Source organism: Ursus americanus, chromosome 9, assembly GCF_024610735.1.
Source record: "Ursus americanus isolate L20-20 chromosome 9, mUrsAme1.1.p, whole genome shotgun sequence".
Lineage (NCBI taxonomy): Eukaryota > Metazoa > Chordata > Mammalia > Carnivora > Ursidae > Ursus > Ursus americanus.
Window position 1 is genome coordinate 528,699 of NC_142135.1, and position 20,404 is coordinate 549,102.

Below are 20,404 nucleotides of genomic sequence, written 5' to 3' on the forward strand. Positions count from 1 at the left end.
GTCTGCCTGCAGAGTTCTCTCCAGCTTAGGCCTGGGATGCCTTGCCACCCTCCTTTCTGTTGAGGACTGTGAGCCAGGCTGTGCAGGGGGCCTCTGGTGGTGTGGGGACTCGCGGGGAAGTGTGTGCTCCCTTCAGGGCTAGGCCTGGGGACTCCCCGCAGAAGGGGTAGTCAACACAACAGCCCCTTCTAGAACCCGATGCCCAGAACTTCTAGAACCCAGGCCTCGCCCAGCCTGGACCACCACCTGGTGTCGCTCCTCTGCCTTTTGTCTGAAAGCGGCTCCTTCCTGGACCGCAGCCCTGGAGGCTTTCTTCTCCCAGGTATTAGTGCGACTGTGAGCCTTGGGCGGTGGCAACCTACCAGCCGCCCAGCTGACCCTCTGTGCCTAACCCAGGCCCCCAAGGGCCGCATTAGCGGCCTGCCCACGACCTCCGGTGGCAAGCGCTTTCAGCTCTGGGCCCTGGGACTCTTCTGCACCGAGCGCCACCTGGCTAAGCGCCTTAAGGACAACAGCTTCTACCCGTTCACCCAACAGCAGCCCAACGGTGCGCGCGGAGCCGGAACCAGAACGCGGCGGGGGCGGGGCGGGGGCCCACTGTCTGAAGCCCGGCGGGGTGAAATCCTGCTTGCGACGGGCAGGGGCCTGGACCTGGGATCGGATTTGAGTGGGGGCGGGTCAAGCCCGGGGCGGGCCCCGAAACTGCAGGCGGGCTGCGGTCGGTGCCCCAGCGCCGCGTGCAGCCGCCGGCCGGAGAGCTGGCCGTGCCACCCGCGACTGCGAGCAGGGTGGTCCTCACGCGCCGCCGCCGCGCTGCCCGCAGTCTTCGTGCTCGAGTACTACCTGGACACGCTGTGGAAGGGGGCGCTGCTCTTCGTCGTCTGCCTCTTTCTCGTCAGCTTCGGCCTTGTGAGCCAGGTCTGAGCTCCGGGGCCCGCCCCCATGGCCCGCCTCCTGGGGGGGACCCCCTCTCGGTGCCCCACCCCCACGCCCCCTGGCCGCTCAGGTCCCCGGGGCTCCTGCAGGTGCTGAACCAGGAAACGTGGGGCTTCCCCGCGTGCGGCGTGGGCGTCGGCCTGTGGCTCATGATTTCGTCTCTGCCGCGGCGGCGCCTGGTGCTGAACCACATGCGGGGCACCTACCACTTCTCCATCCAGGGCCGCACCGTGTGTCAGGGCCCTATGCACCTGGTCTACGTGCGCCTGGCGCTCAGCTCTGACGGTGACGCGCGCGGACAGGGGAGGGTGTGCAAGGAAGCAGCTCGGAAACGTGGCGGGGCGGGGGGCGGGCAAGCCAGCCGTCTGCACCCCCCCCCCCGCCCTGGTCCCCAGAGCCAGCCCCTCCCCGCCCCCGAGTCCCCAGGCTGAGCTGCTTGCCCCTCTCCAGCCTATGGAAGGTGCTTCTTCCAGTTGGTCCTCTGCGGCCACCAGCTAGAGCCGCTGGTGCTGGTGCAGCTGTCGGAGCGCTATGAGGTGGGTCCCGCTCCAGTCCACCCTGGGGCCCCAGACACGCTCCACTCCCCCGCTCCGTTCTACAGGAGGCCTACCACTGCTCGGGGGCTTAGGATGGGGCCACCGCTCCGGCAGAGCGTGAACACCACGCGGTCCGCAGCCCAGGCCTTAACGCTGGCAGCTGGTGGGGAGGGCGCCGGAACTGACAGGCCTTCTCCTGACCGCCACCTGTTCCCACAGCAGATGGAATACCTGGGCCGTCACATTGCCCGGAAGCTCAACATTAACTACTTTGACTGCCTGGCCACGTCATACCGGCACGTGGTCCGCCACTGGCCTCTGGGGGCCACCTTCAGCCCCGGCATCGTGCAGCGCAAGACGGGCACTTACGACAAGCGGACCTCCCAGTCGGACCTGGACGTGTGACGCTACAGGGCGCAGCCCCCCCCCCCGCCCCCACCCCAGGACTACATTCTCCCTTCCCCGCTGGTCTCTTGCCTTCACCCCACCGGTACTCTCCCTCTCAATAAAGCCGTCTCTTGCTTCCAGGCAAGTGTTTCCTGTGGGCACCCGCTCCAGGGCACACCTCCCAGGGCCTCAGGGAGCCTGTCAGGGAGCAGATCTTGGAGTTGGGTTGGAAGATTGGGGGTGGGGATAGGAGCAGGGTGAGTCATGAGCAGCAGCCCCTCCAGGTGTTTGGACCCATCACTGGCAGGTGTGGGACACGTTGCCTGTCTGGGTCAGCAGCACTTACCTGGTCCTGGCTGGCCTCAGAAGTGAGGACCAACGAGCCGCATCTAGCAGTCAGAATCTGGTCAGTCCGAGTCAGTCCTAGTCCAGGCGGCAGTGGGGTGGGGCACAGCCGCAGGTCCAGCCTTGTGCCTGGGGGTACACCTTGGACTAGACTGTCCCCAGAGTCGCTGCTGCAACTTTCCCAGGGAGTAAGCTGCAGAGCCCTAGGCCAGGGTTCAAGGCCTTCTGGAACACCAGTCCCATATTCCCTTGTCCAGTGGGTGTTCCCACTATCTGGGTACTGGGAGCCGCTGTGGGAGCAGAGAGGGCAGCGGGCCACTGGGGACTCAAGAGGAGTGGCAACTGGCACTGTCCACGTGGCTCTCCTGGTCAGCATTTTCCCTCAGGACCATGTGGTGACCCAGGTCTTTGGGCGTTGTGTCAGTGAGTGTCCCTGGAACCGAACCAGCTGCATAATTTGTGGGGCCCCAAGTAAATCGAAATGCAGAGCCTCCTGTTAGAAAGTTATGAAGAATTTCCAGAAGGGGGCGCCTGGGTGGCTCAGTCGGTGAAGCGTCTGCCTTTGGCTCAGGTCAGTAACCCTCGATCGGGATCTAGCCAAACATCAGGATCCTTGCTGGGCAGGAAGTCTCCTTCCCCCTCTCCCTCTGCCTCTCCCCCTGCTCCTGTGTTCGCAGGTGCGTGCGCTGTCTCTCAAATAAAGAAATAAAATCTTTTTAAAAAAGAATTTCCAGAAGGAGGCACTACATTAAATCCAGTATGGGGGCGCCTGGCAGGCTCAGTCAGTAGCGCATGTGACTCTTGATCTTGGGATTGTGAGTTTGAGCCCCACATTGGGGGTAGAGTTTACTTAAAAAAAACAAACAACAACAACAAAACCCAGTATGGGCTCTTCTGAGCTTGGGGTCCTGCGTGACTGCCAGGGTCTCATGCCGTGTGTCTGGTCCTGCCTGGAACCATGGCTCAGAGTCACCCTCTGATCCACTCCTGATCCCAAGGCTGGCCAAACCCAGTGGGTGCACGAACATCCCTGCCTGTCTTGAGCAGGATCTGGGAACTGCTGGAATCGCTTTAGGCAGTCCCAGGGAGCAATTATTACTCATGGCACAAGTGCAGGCTCTTCTTGCCCCTCAGAAGATAGGGTCCAAGTTATCCCCAGAGTGAGAGTGCCCTGCTTTCATCAGGGGATGGGCTGGAGAGGGTAGGCAGAGCCCAGCAGTGATGGGCTTGGGACAGGTTAAGGGACAATGTTATGGGGGAAGGTGAGCAGTGAGAGGTGTAGGCCACGGGGCTAGGCTAGCCGGGTGAGTGGCTTTTGACTGAGCTAGACCCAGGGTGCCATCAGCTTTGAATGGGTTAGAAAGGCACCCCAGTCCCTTGGGCTCTGGGAGGCTCAGACCTGTTGGTGCTACAGGCTTGGGACTCAGTTTCTTCTAGGAAGGCAAAGTTCCTGCCCTCCTGGAAGTGACAATCTTAAGAGGGACAAACACTGAAGAGCTAACTCGTATACTGCCGAAGTGGCGGGGGAGGGGGATGGTGTCCCCCTAGCTAAGGGGATCAGGGAAGACCTTTCCAAGGATGCACCATCTGAGCTGATAAGGAGCTGGGGGTCATGGGGAGCTCTGGAGAGGGGTGTCTGGGCAAGGGTTGGGACCTGTAAAGGATATGATGCAGGAACAAATTTTTTGGCTGGGCAGAGGAGGAGAGGATTGGGAACACACTGTGACTGCAAGCAGGGTCTCTTTGCCCATCCTCCACTGGTTCCATAAAGAGAACCCCCCCCATGTTTAACTAGGCATTTGGTCCCACAGAATAAAGACTGCATTGCCCAGCCTCTTTACAGATAAATATACGTGGTCTTGAGACTAATTCCTGGCCAATGTGATAGAAGAATCGGTATGTATAATTTCCAAACATGTCCTTAAAGGGAGGGGTTTGCCTGTCTTTTCCAGTTCCTTTTTTTCTCTCTGGCCTAGAACGCACCCACAATGACTGGAGCTCAAGCAACCATTTTGGGTCATAAGGTAGAATGCATAGGTTGAGGATAGCACAGTAACAAGATAGAATTATGAAGCCTGAAGACTGCAGCTGCCCTGCCAACTCTGGATGGCCTATCTCCAACACTTTGCAAAAGAGAAAAACTTCTGTGGTTTAAGCTACTGTTATTTGGAGTTTTCTAACACGTGTAGCCAAAGCCCCTATTCTAAAAAAAAAAAAAAAAAAAAAAAAAGATTGTTAGCTTCAAAGGGTGGTGGGGTGGGTGGAGATTCGGAAGCTTCAAGGAAAAAAAAAAGGCAAGGTGTGAAACAGTCTTCCCAGAGAATGGAAGACTAACTGGATAAAGAAAGCATAGTAAGATTTTCTGCTTGTGTGCAGAGCCCACTTTTAGATGTGCGTTGTAAATTTAAAAAAAAAAAATTTTTTAAGATTTTATTTACTTGACAGAGAGAGAGAGCACAAGCAGGGGGAGCGACAGAGGGAGAGGGAGAAACAGATTCCCTGCTGAGCAGTAAGCCTATCTCAGCGCTCCATCCCAGGACCCTGGGATCATGACCTGAGCCAGAGGCAGACACTTAACCAACTGAGCCACCCAGACACCCCATGTGTTCTAAATTTAAAGAATGAGTGAATGTGGTTTTATTTTTTTGTCTAGCAAAGTTTTGCTGCTTGGATGAAGGTATGGAGTAGGAAGATAGTTTGGTCTAACAAGGATTGGGAATTAGTAAGGACGATATTATAAGAGTGTGGGGAATTGATTATAATTTTGGACTATGGGACCTGAGCTGGGAAGGCAGAGAGTGAGCACAGGAGTTGAGGGGCAAAGAGCAAGGAGCTTCAGTTCTCTATTGATACATAACCAACCACCCTAACCTTAAGGGCTTACAACAGCAAATACTTACTCATTGTTTTGTGGGCTGGCTGGGCTCAGCTCGGTGGTTCCTGTCCACACATGTAGCTGGTGTTGCTCATGTGGCTGTGTCAGCTGGGAGCTCAGCTGGGGCCAGATGTCCAAGTTAACCGCCATCCTCCAGGGCCTCTTTTCAAGTGGTGTCTCATCTTTCAGGAGACTATTTTGTTACTGGTTTCCAAGAAGACTAGCACCAGTGGGCCACAATCTCATTAAGGCTCTGCATGCATCACTCATGCTGATGTCTCAGTGGCCAAGCAAGTCACATGGCCAAGCCCAGAGTTAGTGTGGGAAGGTCTACCAAGTACATGAAAACCAGGAGCTTGATAGGGGGTCATGAATGTGGGCAATCCACCACAGTCCACCCTCTGGCTTCTCCCAAGACTGCCAATATCTCATCACAGTGCCCAGCTCAGACCTCAAGTCCAGGATCTTGCTTCTAAGTTAGGTCCAGGTGCAAATGAGGTTGCTCGGGTATCCTTCCTTGGGAGCAACCAGCTGTGTGGGTCCTCAGTGAGGAGACCCATGAATTAAAAAAAAAAAATCAGGTTCTCTTTCCCTACACATCCAATGTACATTATTGAGACAGGGACAGAATATCTTCAATAGACACTTGAATTAAAATATGGGGGAAGCCTTGAGTGTGGGCTGGATTTAGTGACTTGCATCCAAAGAATAGAGTATCGGAAAGGAAAAATAGCAACTTTACAGTAAGAAAACCTGGCAGACGCCACCTTCAGCGAGTTATCAAGCTCAACACCACCAGGGATAAGTCCTGTTGACATCACGTCCCTCTGCTGTGATGCGATGAGAAGACCACATCGGGGGGCGCCTGGGTGGCTCAGATAGTTGAGCGTCTGCCTTTGGCTCAGGTCATGATCTCCAGGTCCTGGGATGGAGCCCCATGTCAGGCTCCCCGTTCAGCGGGGAGCCTGCCTGTCCCTCTCCCTCTGCCTCTCCCCCTGCTTGTGCTCTCTCTCTCAAAGGAATAAATAAAATCTTAAAAAAGAGAGAAAGAGAGAGAGAGAAGACCACATCACCTCTGAGGTCTCCTCCCCAAACCCAGAATTCCAGGCTAATCACAAGAGAACATCAGACAAACCTCAGTTGAAGGACATTCTACAAAAGTGACCAGTACTCCTCAAAACTGTCAAGGTCATGAAAAAGAAGGAAAGACAAATTGTCAGACCACAGGAGACTAAGAAGACTAAATGCAATGTGGTCCCTTCAATTGGTTGCAGAAACAAAGAAAATGTCAGTTAAAAAAAAGTGAACTCCAATTAAAGCCTGGAGTTAAGTTCATAGTAACGTACCCGTGTTGGCTTCTTGGGTGCGACGGATGTTCCGTAGAGATCTAAGGTATTGACATTAAGGGAAGATGAGGGAAGAGCATACAGGACGTTTCTGTATTATATCTGCAACTTTTTGGTTAATCTAAATTTATTCTAAATTAAAACGTTTATTTAATAAAAGCAAAGGGTGGGGGGCGCCTGGGTGGCTCCGTTGGTTAAGCATCTGAGTTTGGCTCGGGTCATGATCTCAGGGTCCTGGGATCGAGTCCACATCGGACTCCCTGCTCAGCGGGGAGCCTGCTTTTCCCTCTGCCTCTGACCCCCACTTGTGTGCTCTCTCTCTCTCTCTCAAATACATGAATAAAATCTTTAAAAAAATTAAAATTAAATAAAAGTTTTAAAAAGGAAGGGGTGGAAGTTGTGTAGCAATTATGGTCAGTGCAGATCCGGAACTGCAGGTGAGCATGTACGGTGCTCAGTCTGCTGTCGTTGGGAGCCTGCCTTGATTAGGGTCCTCTTGTGCCTGCTGGTGCTAGCCCCCAGGTGGTTGTTCTCAGAGGCTCTGGACTCTGCTCTCTAGCTTCTTGGCTCTGTCCTGAGCCATCCTTCCTTGTCCACAGGAAAGGCCCCATGTTCTTGACCAGCATGCTTTCTGCAAACAGAAATTTTGAAGCCTAAAGGTCCTTTTACCTTTTGAACAATCTCTGTCTCTTGTAATCCAAGATAGTATGATTCCTTTAAAAACTATGTAGGATTTAGGATGGGGGGATGGGGTAACTGGGTGATGGACATTAAGGAGGGCACGTGACGTAACGAGTGCTGGGTAGCTACATAAGACTGGTGAATCACTGAACTCTATCTCCAAAACTAATAATACACGTATTAATTTAATTTATGTATTAATTTATGTAATTTATGTATTAATTTAATTTAATTAATTTAAGTTTAAAAAAACTATGTAGGTTTTCTATGTATCAAATTATAACACACTACATTGAACAAGATTTATACCAAGAGCTCTCTTCAAGGCAGACCTCATTCTCCTTGTATTGCAAGTCAGAATATTGCTGACCCTGTCCTTGAGATTCCTAGAAGCCCTTTTGTCTAGCAGAGAGGATCTACAAGACACTGCTTTACAGGGGCACCTGGGGGGCTCAGTTGGTGCAGCATCTGCCTTCAGCTCAGGTCAGGATCTCAGGGTCCTGGGATTGAGCCCCACGTCGGGCTCCCTGCTCAGCGGGGACCTGCTTCTCCCTCTGCCCCTCACCCAGTAAAACCTTTATTTAAAAAAAAAAAAAGAGAGAGACTGCTTTACATCTCTTAGGAGTCTGAATGAGAAGTCTTTTTTTTTTTTAAAAGATTTTATTTATTTATTTGACAGAGAGAGACAGCGAGAGAGGGAACACAAGCAGGGGGAGTGGGAGAGGGAGAAGCAGGCTCGCAGCAGTGCAAGGAGCCTAATGCGGGGCTCGATCCCAGGACCGTGGGATCACGCCCTGGGCTGAAGGCGGACGCTTAACGACTGAGCCACCCAGGAGCCCCTGAATGAGAAGTCTTATGGCCCCACTTTTTTTTTTAAGATTTTATTATTTGTTTGTTTATTTATTTGAGAATGGGGGAGGGGAAGGAGCAGAGGGAGAGGGACAAGCAGACTCCCCACTCAGTGTGGAGCCCAAGGCAGGGCTGGATCTCACGACCCTGAGACCCTGAGACGTGACCGGAGCTGGAATCAAGAGTTGGATGCCCGACCAACCGAGCCACCCAGGAGCCCTCTTACGGCCCCACACTTTCAATCTTCACACTGAGAACACGTCTCCACAGTGGCGCTCTGGATTTGGTCTGTGCTCAGAGTCTGTTTCTTACTCTGAGTAGCTTTTGCAAGCTGGAGAGACTGGGAATGAAAAAATGTTTTACTTTTCAACCCAGCAAGTCCTAGATTGGAAATATTTTTTCTAAATTCTTCTTGAAAACTAAACAGTTCTCTCTTTAGCTCATTCATCACTTGTGATATCATTCATTGTGAAAAGAAGCCAACGGGCACTGATTTCCTAGGGCTGCTGGGTAGTTAGAATGACAGCACTTTCTTTTCCCGCAGTGCTGGAGACACAAGTCTGAAATCAAGGTGTCAGCAGGGTTCACTCCTCCTGGGGTCTCTGACGGAGAGGCTGTCCTAGGCCCCTCCTCCAGCTTCTGGTGGCACCAGCAGTCTCCTGTGCCCCTTGGCTGACCTGCCTCTGTCTTCTCCCGCATCTGTGTCTTCTCAGGATGCTCTTCTGTCTTTTGTGTGTTTCTCCTTGTAAATCACCTGTTGAATTAAAGGTCCAGCCTACTCCAGTGATGGCCTCCTCTTAACTAATTACATCTGCAGTGACCTTATTCCCAAATAACATCACATTCTGAAGCACTGCAGGTTAGGACTTCGATATATTTCTTTTCTTTCTTTCTTTCTTTCTTTCTTTCTTTCTTTCTTTCTTTCTTTCTTTCTAGGTGTCACAATTCAACACGTGACAGGCATTATCACCATTTTAGATCATTGCGCTTCATGTGATTAGTGACATGCTTGGGTTCGGATCTACCATCTTGCTGTGCACTTTCTATGCGTCCCAATTGTTCCTGTTTCCTTTTCCTCTTTTTCTTCCTTCTTTTGGATTTGTGGAGAATTCTGTATGATTTTTTTCTTTGCTGGCTTATTAGCTATAACTTCAGCTATTATAATTTCTTTACCCTTTACAGATACACCTTTAACGTATCACAGCCCACATTCCAGTGACTATGCCACTTCACTTGGGCTGAGAACTTTGCCATCCTGTCCTTCCATTTCCCCCATCTGAACGCTGTGCTATCTAGCTACACATCTTACTTCTATATATGTTATAAATCCCACATACATCGTTATTCTATTTAATCAGCTGATTATCTTTTAAAGAATAAGAAACAAAGTTTTTACCTTTACCTCTTAGTTACAATTTCCATGCTTTTCATTTCTTGATGGAGATCTCGATTTTTACGTGATGTCATTTTCTTCTGTCTGGAAGACTTTCTTTAGGATTTCTTATAGTGTGGGTCAGCTGGTGACGAATTCTTACAACTTTTCTATGTCTGAAAAGTCTATTTAACCTGTGTATTTGAAAGATATTTTCACTGGGTATTGAGTTCTAGGTTGACGACGTTTTTCTTCCAGCACTTTAGAGATGTTGCCCAGCCATCTTCTAGCTTGATTTCCATGAGAAATCTGTTGTCCTAATCCTTGCCCCTTTGTACACAGCATGTGTCGATTACCCCCACCCCCTGCTGCCTGCTTTTAATATCTCCCCTTATCATTTGACTATGATGCGGCTCGATGCGGTTTTCTCCCTGTAGCATGGGCTTGGGGCTTCTTGACCTTCTTGGATTTGTAAGTTTATAATTTTCATCAAATCTAGAAAATTCTTGGCTGTCATTTCTACACTTTTCTCCCAGTCCCTCGTCCCTCTCAGGACCCCTGTCACAGGTACATTAGGCCATGTGAAGTTACGCCACAGCTCACTAATGCACTGCTCTTCCTCTTTCCTTCTGTATTCTAGAGCAAATGTTGAGAGTGTACAACCCCAGGGGAAGGCCGGGGAGGTGAGGGTGGGAAGGTCCACACGGCATTAGGAATTACAAAGTTGCCAGACCACCCTACACCAAACTTCCAGGGAATGCAGGCAGGATGACCGCTCACTGCCTGCTGGCAGAGCCTCCCCCTTGGTAGCCCTGACAACCTCTGGTCACCCTCTTCCCCTCCACTTCCTCCCCCTCCCCCCTTGTGTTTCCTTTAAAACTTCCCCAAAGAACTGTCCTGGAGGGGAATGAAAGTGTCCTGTGTCTTTTTTTTTTTTTCTTTAAGATTTCATTTGTCCGGGAAAGAGAGAGCACAAACAGGGTGAGCGGCAGGCAGAGGGAGAAGCAGGCTCCCCACTGAGCAAGGAGCCCGCCATGGGACTCCATCCCAGGACCCTGGGATTGTGACCTGAGCCTAAGGCAGGCGCTTAACCAACTGAGCCACTCAGGTGTCCCTCCTGTGTCTTGATACAAGAGCAACTGTGTTTGTTAAAACTGATGGAACTCCACACTTGAGACATTTTACTGTTTGGAAATTCTAACTCAGGCTTGAAATGAGGTGGAGGGTCTGAGCAGGGCCAGGTGATTGGATCCCTTGGAACAAAGTAGGACCTGGGTCACTCAGGGCTGCTGGCCTCTCTGATGGCCCTAAAACTCAGGAGGCTGAGGGAACATCCTTCCTGAAGCAAGAAGGGGACAGTGCCCAATCACATCTCCTGGTGCCCCCCAGCTCTGGCTGGGTCAACTCAGGGTGGGAGGCAGGGGCTCCCTCACAGAACTCCCAGGCCCCTGTGCCCTCTCATGTCTTTGTTTACTTACTAAAAGTGGCATTTTGTGATATGACATCTGGGATTTGGGGGAGGGATGGGGGCAGAAAGGAAACCAGATTGGCTGTGAGCTGGTCTTGGGTGATGCTGGTGATGGGCACATAGTGTAGAATGTGTAGAAAAGTGTAGAAATACACTTTTGCGCACATCTGGTATTTTCTATAATAAAAATGAAAAAAGAAAGAAAGAAAGAAAGAAAGAAAGAAAGAAAGAAAGAAAGGAAGGAAGGAAGGAAGGAAGGAAGGAAGGAAGGAAGGAAGGAAGAAAGAAAGAGGAAATCCACCCTTAAATTTGCATCTTGTTTAATTTGCATGTCTTTTCCAGTAAGGTCTCTTATTTATCGTGTAGTAAATTGCCTGTTAACCCCTTGGGGGTCTTGCCATCTCTGTCTGTAGAGTTCATTTATAGCAGCTATTCTATAATCAGAATATTAACCCATTGTTATACAAATATTTTCTATTATTTTGATATTTACTCTTTGTTTTTCCTTGTCTTTTTCAAGTAGACATTTTCAGTTGCCTTGTGGTCTAATTTCTCCCCTGTAGCTCCAAAGCTCCTGCCCCAGCAGGGACCTGTTCTGCCTCATGAAGTTGTCCTTACGAGCCTCACCCAGTACACGCGGCCTGTTTTGCAGTAACCAGCAACCCCTCCCACCAACAACCTCAGCCTTGCTGCTGGGCCTCCCCTTACCCTTGGGAACTCCAGCCCCCCTCTGCCCTGCTCCCTTCCCTCCAGCCTTCTCTGGGGGCTGCTTTTCTCTCCCCACCCACCTCAGCCCCCTGCCCTGGAAGGGGGGCACTCACCTGCCCTGTCCCTCACTGTGGCTTGCAGCCCCTCCCCCACTCCTCTGTCCAAGAGTCCTAGCTGAGACGAGCCAACAGCTCTGCCAACCACCCACCCCAGCCCTTGCTCTGGGCATCGCCCCATCGCTGCATCAGCTCTGAATTCCTGGGGTGTCCATTTCTTGCGACCACCCTTCAACTCTCTGCTCCTCAGTCTGACCTCTTCTTCCTGCCAGTGACCTCATCCTCTGTCCCAGTTATGCCCTTGACCCCGTCACCATCAGTAACTGTCCCCCCTCACCCCCACCCTGGCATTTCAACTCAACAGCCCATTCTCAGACCATCACCTACCCCCCAGCCCAGTGCTGCAGACGCTGACCCCAGCACTCCAGAGCCCCCACACTGTCATGTCCTCACTCCTTCCTCACTCCATTTAGATTCCAAAATCATTGTCACCTCTCCCTTGCACACCCCCTGGACTTAGATGCCCCTTTCAGAAGCTCACCTGGCAAAAGCCCAAACCTGGATGAACCCAACCATTCTGCTTATCCCCACTGGCCTCCCTGCTGCTCCTCAAAGATATACATTCCCATCGCCTCTGGAATAGAGGCTAAAGCCCACAGCTGTCTCCCAGGTCTGGTCTCTGCCCCCTCCTGCTCTCATGATCCAAGCTATCACCTGGTCTCCTCATCTTTCTGGTTAATATCTGTGTCCTGGGCTAGCCCTGGGCTCTAGGAGCAGGTGAGGAGTGGCTGTTCTGAGCTGTGAGTCTCACCTCACAGTTGGGGAACAGAATGAGCAGGTGAGGGGTAGCCCACTATGCACACAGGGTCCCAACTGGATTCCAGGAAAATACGTCATCCCCCATTCTACCAAAGAGAAGGCTGAGGAGGGAGGTGTTGGGGTGCCAAGGAGCCAGACCAAAAGAGGCTCCTAGCTAGGGTGGGATCCTGGAAGCCAGAGAGATTTGCCTGGATCCAGAAGGAAGAGTGGACCCTCTAGGCTAGGCTAGACTGGACTGGAGCCCAGTAGAGTGGAGGGGGGTGAGAAAGTGACCACAGGGCCCAGGAGTGAGCACATACAGGGATCTTGGCTCTGCTGGGGGCAGGTTGCTGGGGACATAACTCAGTGAGTCTCCTCTTTAAAGCCTGGCCTTTCAGCAACACGGGACCTGAGGAGGGCCGGAGGTGGCACGCCCAGAAGCAGAGGGAGATGGAGGGACATAGAACCAACACTGCATCCCCTCATCCCAGATGGGTAAGAGGCTGGGCCCAGCTGCAACATGAACCAGGACAGAGGCAACAGAGTCTCGGAGGACCAGAGACTCTATGGGGGCAGGGTGGACAGACAAAGCACCTTGGGTGCTAAGGCCCTGAGGGTTGGAGTAACCCTCAACTGGCTGGATCCTCTGAGAGCCAAAGCAGCCTTGTTTCCCACCGTGTCCTTTCCTACAACAAAGCCCCCTGCCCCCCACCAGGCCTCCAGCCCTCAGTGGGAGAGATTCAGGGTGGCCTCCGGTGGAGGACAGCTGAAACTCTCCAAAAACATGAGAATCACCATCCCTCCTTCCCCAGTCTCTCCTAGCTGGACCCCAGGACTGGGTCCAGCAGTGACCTTGGGATGCCCGCGGGGGCAGGAGGGGTGCTGGAAAGGAGGCGGGAGAGGAGGCCCAAGTAATTGAGACTGGGCCACATGTGTGCTCTGCACCCCAGCCACTGAGGACTGATGGCAGAGGCCTGGGCCCACCTGCCCCTCCCCACCAGGCGCCCCGAGGGGCTGCGGACTCCACCTGAGCGAGAGCGATCAAGGGCCGCCCGAATAGTCCCCTGGGGAGCGCCGGCCATGGGACACATGTGTCTGTGCCCTGACGCCTTGTCCGTCCAGAGGGTTGGGAGCCAAGGGGGCGGGGAACTTGACAGAGAGAAGCAGGGACGCGGACAGCGAACCAGGGGATGGAGGGACGGGGAGGTTGTTTGGAGGAATAGAAAAATGACCGAAGAGGTGAAGGGGGGCAGACAGAGGACGCGAACGGAACGGGTAGCCGCGTGGAAGAATTAGGGAAAGGGCCAGGTAAACACGAGCACAAGGATAGGGTGACTGGGACTAGAGGAGGGGACGGGGATGAAGTCAGAGAGGAGACAGGGCGGGTTGTCCACGAGGAGGTTGTGTGTGTGTTGGGGGGGGGGGTGGCGCTGGGGAAGGGACTGCGCCGGGCACGTCCAGCCCGCGCCCGGAGGGTTTGCCCGGTAATTAGGCCTCGGTCCAGATGGGCCCCCAGTCCCGCAATCAAAATGCTAATTGGCCCCGCGCCTCCGGCTGCGCCTCGGCCGGGCCCTCCTGGGAGGGAGCAGGGACGACAGGCTCGGCCGAGGGGGGGGGTCCCCGTCCCCGCCCCCACTTCGGGCCTCGCCGGCTGCGGCTCGGCGATAAGGGGGCGGCGGCGCCCCGCCCCCGCCCCTCGGGAACGCCTGCCACGCAAGATGAATATGCAGCCGCGGCCGTGGCCAGTGCCACAAAGCAGGCCTGTGGTCTCCGCCGCGCCCCCCGCGCGGGGCCAGCTCGCTCACACCCACATTCGCTCGCCTCCAGGGCCGAGGTGCGGGCGGAAGCGGGGCGCAGGGCAGGCGGCGGCGCAGCTCCAAGCTCAGCACTCCCGGCACGCCCCCGCACGCACGCTCCCGGAGCGGCCCGCCCGCCGCGCGCTCCCGGCCGGAGTCCGCGGTCCCGGCGTGCCGCCCTGCACAAGGTCACTACGTGTAGCGATGGGTGCGCGCGCGCCCCCACCTTGCACGCGCTCCCGGCTCGGCCGCGCCCGGACACTCCCCGGAGCCACCCCTGCGACCTTGGTCCTCAGTGACAGCGGGCCGAGCGGAGGCGCGCTCCGAGCGTGGACTCCTGAACCACCCGGCGCAGGCGAGGGAGGGGACAATGGCAGCTCCGGGTCCTAATTGAGGACATATGTCCCCGCATGCGGCCATTGTGCGCCCTGGAGCCCCCGACACCCGCGTGCTCGGCCATTGGCGGCTGGGCCTGACGTCATGGGGGCTGCAAACTCGGGGCGGGCGGCCGCGGGAAGGGTTATCCGCCTGGTTGCGGAGCCGCTGGGGGGAGCTGCAGCCGCGCGGAAGGGTGTAAAACCACCAACGAAGTCGAATTTCTAGAGCAAGGGCATGGCGGCCCCTCTCCCCCTTCACAGCCCGTTCGCTGCGTCGTCGCTGCGCTCGACATCCGCCCCTTGGGAAAGAGGCGGAGGGGTGGAGGGAGGCCTCTCCAGCGGGCACGGGGTCAGCCCGGGTGACCGAGTGGCAGGGAGACACTGCGGCACGGGGCGCGCGCCGCGCTTCCACACTGCGCTTTCGCTGCCTCAGCATTCGCTCCTTCGCTTCCCGCCTCCCCCACCCTCCCCCTAAGATCCCTAGCCTCCAAACCAGAAAGCTAGGCAGCCTGGACCAGACTGGGATCCGCCCTGCGTTCCTCCCCACAAGATCCCAAGACTGGGGCTCATGAGTCCCAGGCCTGTTTCCACCTCTCCCCCCACGCACGACAATGCCGCAGAACGCTGGGCCTCCATTCCCGAAGCTGCTCGGGGGAAATCCACACATGCGGGGGCCGCGGCATCCCCAAGACCCCTCCCAGGAGACCCTGGCCGGGCCCGGCCCAGAGCAGCCATTTCCGCCGGCCTCTCCTCCCTCCCCTCCCTCCCCCTCCCTCAGCTTCTGGGCTTTAAAAGCCGGAGGCTGGGCCCGGCCGTAGGCAGAGGCGGCCGCGGGCGCAGGAGGCCGGGCCCAGGAGCTGTCCAAGCGCTGAGCCCCGCCCCCGGAGCCCCCGTCCCTCCCTCTCTCTTTCCCTCAGCCCGCCCTCCCTGCGCACCCCTCCCCCCGAGGACCCCCGCCCCCCGCTCGCCGCCGCCGCCGCCGCCGCTCGCTCCGGCTGCAGAACAATAAAGCAAGCCTCCCAGAGACCCCCGCCGAGGACCCCCGCCTGGCGGCCAAGCACCCGCGGCCCGCCCCTCGCCGCCAGCAGCGGCTGAGCGCGCCCGGTCGCTGGCCGAGGTGCTGGCCGGGCCGGCGCTGGCCGCGGTGCTGAAGCTGCTGGCGCTCCCGCCGCCGCCGCCGCCGCCGCCGCGTTCTCCGGGCCCGGCGCCTCCACCCCCAGGGGCATGGGGGGTCGCTGACTGAGGCTCTGCCGCGGCGGTGGGGGGGAGGGGAAGGGGGCCGAGGAGCCGGGCCAGCCCTGCACCCACTCGCAGCCTCGGGGCCCGGGACGGAGCCGCTCCCCCCTTCCCCACCCCCCACCCCCCGGCCTCCTCCCCCGCCTGTCCAGGGGCGGCACTGCGGGCTGGGAAGCCGGGACCAGAGGAGGGAAGGAAAGAAGGAAGGAAGGAAGGAAGAAAAGAAGGAAGGAAAGAAGAAAGGAAGGAAGAAAAGAGAAGAGAGGAGAGAAGAGAAGAGAAGAAAAAGAGGAGGAATACAGAGGAGCAGAGGAGGAAACGCAGGGCAGGCAGGCAGGAGGAGAGAGGACGGTACTCCAGCGGCAGCATCCAAAGGCCAGAGTGGGGACCCGTGCTGCCTCCGCCGCTCCTCGGATGGTGACGGGGCCCCGCCGCGGCCGCAGCCCCCCCGCGCCCCGGCTCCGCAGGCCCGCAGCGCCGGAGCCCCGCAGGAATCATGCCCAGATCCTTCCTGGTCAAGAAGGTCAAACTTGACACGTTCTCCTCGGCGGACCTCGAGAGCTCCTACGGGCGCGCCCGCAGCGACCTCGGAGTGCGACTGCACGAGAAAGGTGCGAGCTGGGCAGAGGCTGGGGACAGCAAGGGGCCCAGGGCAATGCTGGAAGGGGTAGAGGACCAGAGTATGGGGATGGAACGGTCAGGGGCCCCAGGAAATAGACCCCAAGGAACCAGAACCAGAAGGAGACAGTGGCTGAACCTGGACTGTGGAGGAAGGTGGGGAGAGGGGAACGCAGAGGCAGGCCAGAACAGGGCCAAGGCCGGGCAGGGAGAGCGTCAATGCAGGAGGTGGGGAGCAAGGGTCGGAAACAGGAAGTACCTGAAGGTACACAGGGACCCACACCCTGGCTATGCGTATGGACACTTGCTGATATGACAGGACCTGCCTTGCATGCAGACCCACACCCAGGAACCTGGGCCTTCCTGAGTATCATCCTCTCTTTTTTGGCGAGGGTCAGCAGAGTGCTGTGAGTTGCAGGGAGTAGGCATGGGTCCAGAGGGGGCCACCACCTGTCAGGACTAGGGTACCAGCAGAGGAGCAGCAGTATTTCTCCTGCAAGCAGCGTCAGGGAGGAGGCTGTGGGCAGGAGGGCTCTAAGTAGGGAGGTCCCAAGTGCTGGAATGAAGGGGAGGCTCTTTGTGTAAGGGTGCCCAAGTTCAAGGACAACTGTTAGCATGCAGGCAGGAGGGATGGGAGTGCCAGCAGCATGGGGTGGTAGAACAAGTGTGACCTGAGCCTGTGTGAGCTGAGCCTGTGTGTGAGCCTGTGTGCGCCCATGTGACTGTGTGCGGCCATGTGACTGTGTGCGCTTGTGTGTGACCCTGTATGAGTGTGTGTGCCTGCCTGTGTGCCACTACATGGGACCATGTGACTCTGAGGCCGTTGTGCACCCATGTGACTAGCGACCCTGGCTGAGTGTGTGTCAAGGGTGGCTGCGTGTGTGACCCTGCATGAATAGGTGGTATGCTGGGATCAGGGAGCAGCCCACCCAGTGAGGACACTCCAGGGTTGATGGTGGCTGGGAAGCTGGGTATAACCCTGAAGAAGCCAGAGGCTGCATCGTGTGGTGTGTGCATTTGTGACTTTGAGGTGTGAGATCCATCTTGTAACTTGAGAACAACTGCAGTTACCGGCATGAATGATGCTGCCTGTCTGCAGCTTGTCCCAGTGAAGGTGTCCCCTGGCGGGTGCCCTGGCACTCTCCAACACAGCGACTGCCTGGTCACCTGTCCTGAGGCTTGGGAAGGCCCCTACAAAGGGTTAGGGCCTGGGGGAAGAGGGCTATGTGGAACAAGGTAGGACCCAAGGGTGCAGGATGACCGAAGGGAGTAGGAGAAGAAGCAGAGTGGATGGAGGAAGATAGGGCCGGAGCGGGAAGGGGGTCAAGTCCAGAGAGTAGTAGAAGACCTGGGAGGTAAGAAGGAGGTGCTAGAGAGGGTAGGAGGGGCTGCTGGAGGGAGAAGTCTTCAGGGCTTGTTGGGGGGCCTAGGGAACCAAGGAGGGGCAGCATCAAGCCTGGACACGAGTTCTAGGTATCGAGGGGAAGAGCAGGTGGGAACCCCGAGAAGCAGGAGCGACGGGGTCCCTCGGTGGGCGGTCCCGGCTTTGTGCGCTGCGGGTCCGCAGTGTGTTGCATAATCAGGGAAAACTGCTGAAGTGGGGAGAACCCGAGGGGGAGGAGGGGTGGAGGAAGAAGGGCGAGGGAAGCGCCGCCCCTCCCCCCTGACCTTGAGGCTCCGCGGAAGGGGGGCAGCCGCGCCCGAGGATGCGCCTCTTTCCTCCCCCTGCGAGGGTGGGGCGGGCGGCGGGGGCGGAGCCGGGGCCCGGCCCAGTCTCATCTGTCCTCTCTTCTCTTCCCCTCCCTGCCTCCTCCATCCTCCTTGCCCCGCGGTCCCTCGGTCCCTTCTCCTTTGTCCTTTTTCTTGTTCCTTCCTTCCCGGACCCCGTGTTTCCCGCTTGCCTTCCGTGTGTGTCTCGCCCGCTGCCCGGTTCCCCCTCCCTCCGTCTGCCTGTCCGCCTCGGCCCTCAGGATACCTCAACGACTACGCGGGGCCCGCCTCCGTCTACGATGGCGATGCCGAGGCGGCCTTGCTCAAAGGGCCGTCCCCAGAGCCCATGTACGCTGCGGCCGTGCGTGGAGAACTGGGCCCGGCGGCCGCGGGCTCGGCACCGCCTCCCACCCCGCGCCCAGAGCTGGCCACAGCCGCGGGCGGCTACATCAACGGCGACGCGGCCGTCAGCGAGGGCTACGCGGCTGACGCCTTCTTCATCACCGACGGGCGCTCCCGCCGTAAGGCCGCCAACGCTGTCGCTCCCTCCACAGCCTCCGCGGCAGCTCCCGACTGCGACGGTGGAGGCGGGGCCGGGGCGGGTGCGCGCGGCGCGGGGTCCGGGGCCGGGGTCCGGGGCGGCGCGCGCGCGGGGGTGAGCACGGAGGCGCGCGCGGGGCCCGGGGCTGGAGGCTCAGGGGGCCGGCACGCTTGCGGCGAGTGCGGGAAAACGTACGCCACGTCGTCGAACCTGAGCCGCCACAAGCAGACGCACCGCAGCCTGGACAGTCAGCTGGCGCGGCGCTGCCCGACGTGCGGCAAGGTGTACGTGTCCATGCCGGCCATGGCCATGCACCTGCTTACGCACGACCTGCGCCACAAGTGCGGCGTGTGCGGCAAGGCCTTCTCGAGGCCCTGGCTGCTGCAAGGCCACATGCGCTCCCACACAGGCGAGAAGCCCTTCGGCTGCGCGCACTGCGGCAAGGCCTTCGCCGACCGCTCCAACCTGCGCGCGCACATGCAGACGCACTCGGCCTTCAAGCACTTCCAGTGCAAGCGCTGCAAGAAGAGCTTCGCACTCAAGTCCTATCTCAACAAGCACTACGAGTCTGCGTGCTTCAAGGGCGGCGCGGGCGGTGGTGGCCCCGCGGCCCAGGCGCCCGCCGCTTCGCCGCAGCTCAGTCCTGTGCAGGCCTAGGGCGGCGGTGCCTCCGCCAGCCTAGCCGGGTCGGCTCTCAGCAATACGGGCCCCCAGGGAAGTCTCCGCCAGCGCCCGGGCGGAGGGGCCGGAGGGCGGGCCCCTCCTCACAGCAATAGAGGGAGGGGGTCCGGCCCCGCCCCGCCCGCCAGGGGCCTTGTCGGCCCCTTCAAGCAATAGGGTCCTGAGGGGAGACCCACCCCGAACCCCCTCCCTTCCCCTCCAGGGTGCCCCAGGCTTTTTCCCAGCAATAGGGTCGAGGAGACCCAGAACCGAACCTCATCTCCGAGTTAGGTCTCTGAAGACGGGGGTGGGGTGAGGTGGGGAGCACCCCCCACCTCCCTCCTCTGCGCCCCTGGATCGCGTCGCAGAGACTCAGGTCTTCCCCACCCCTTTCCCAAGCCTTCCAAGGGCCAGGCCTGCGGCCTAGACGTCCAGGGAGCAGACCGCGGAGGAGCGGGGCGGGGGGGGGGGGGTGTCCTGCAGAGGCGTCCCTACTCCTCAGTCTTCGCTGAACCCCAGGAGTGATAGACGCGTTGGGGATCGGGGAGAGAGGCGGACGGCGGCACCCCTCTCCCTCGGGTTCTTTCTGGGCCCTCAGTCCAAGCCGCTCTCCCGCCCTCGCCTCGCACCCTCTGCCAAATCCGAATTCTTCCAGCCCAGCTTCCCGGGCTCTGTCCTTCATAACGAATAATAATGACGCATATCGAATCGCATGGACTTATCCGACCTCCTCAGACCCCACTCCCGCCCTGCCCCGGGGCCCCCTCCCTTGTCCCCGGGCATTCGGTGTTGGAGGACGGATCCTGGGGCCCGGCAGGCAGGCCTGGGCATGGCCCATTACACACCTCTCTGTATTCGCTTTGCGGGTAAAGCCCCCTGGGGGGGTTGCGGATGCGTCGGGTTTCTTTCTTTCTGTATTTGTACGTTTTATTTATGAACGGATTGCACTCGGGTCAGGGAAGGGGCGCTGAGGCCCCCCATCCTTCCCGCCGACGCCGGGGGCTTGGGATGTCCGGGAACACTTTCCCCGCCCCTGAACCCCGCCCCTACCTGGGCCCCACCCTCGAGCCCCAGGCCCCGCCCCCACTCTGTTGCCAACTTTCGCCCGT

General features: G+C 57.5%; 2 protein-coding genes across 2 annotated transcripts; both read left to right on the forward strand.

The window, feature by feature from the left end:
- Window positions 1-198: 198 nt before the first annotated feature.
- On the forward strand, window positions 199-1,877 carry CATSPERQ (catsper channel auxiliary subunit theta). Its single transcript, XM_045777429.2, has 5 exons — window positions 199-547; window positions 824-918; window positions 1,026-1,221; window positions 1,387-1,472; window positions 1,692-1,877. The coding sequence occupies exons 1-5, from the start codon at window positions 199-201 to the stop codon at window positions 1,875-1,877; spliced, it is 912 nt and encodes a 303-aa protein (XP_045633385.2).
- A 14,013-nt stretch (window positions 1,878-15,890) lies between these two features.
- On the forward strand, window positions 15,891-19,763 carry SCRT1 (scratch family transcriptional repressor 1). The gene is made up of 2 exons (XM_045777422.2): window positions 15,891-16,377; window positions 18,355-19,763. Exons 1-2 carry the CDS (start codon window positions 16,263-16,265, stop codon window positions 19,290-19,292), a joined length of 1,053 nt encoding a protein of 350 aa, XP_045633378.1. The 5' UTR covers window positions 15,891-16,262; the 3' UTR covers window positions 19,293-19,763.
- Window positions 19,764-20,404: the final 641 nt, after the last annotated feature.

Bases quoted from the DNA above. Each gene is read 5' to 3' on its own strand.
- CATSPERQ (XM_045777429.2), top strand. From the start codon at position 199: ATGCCCAGAACTTCTAGAACCCAGGCCTCGCCCAGCCTGGACCACCAC. The intron at 919-1,025 runs GTCTGAGCTCCG...GGGCTCCTGCAG, and splicing joins GCTTCGGCCTTGTGAGCCAG to GTGCTGAACCAGGAAACGTG. The intron at 1,473-1,691 runs GTGGGTCCCGCT...CTGTTCCCACAG, and splicing joins AGCTGTCGGAGCGCTATGAG to CAGATGGAATACCTGGGCCG.
- SCRT1 (XM_045777422.2), top strand. From the start codon at position 16,263: ATGCCCAGATCCTTCCTGGTCAAGAAGGTCAAACTTGACACGTTCTCC. The intron at 16,378-18,354 runs GTGCGAGCTGGG...CTCGGCCCTCAG, and splicing joins AGTGCGACTGCACGAGAAAG to GATACCTCAACGACTACGCG.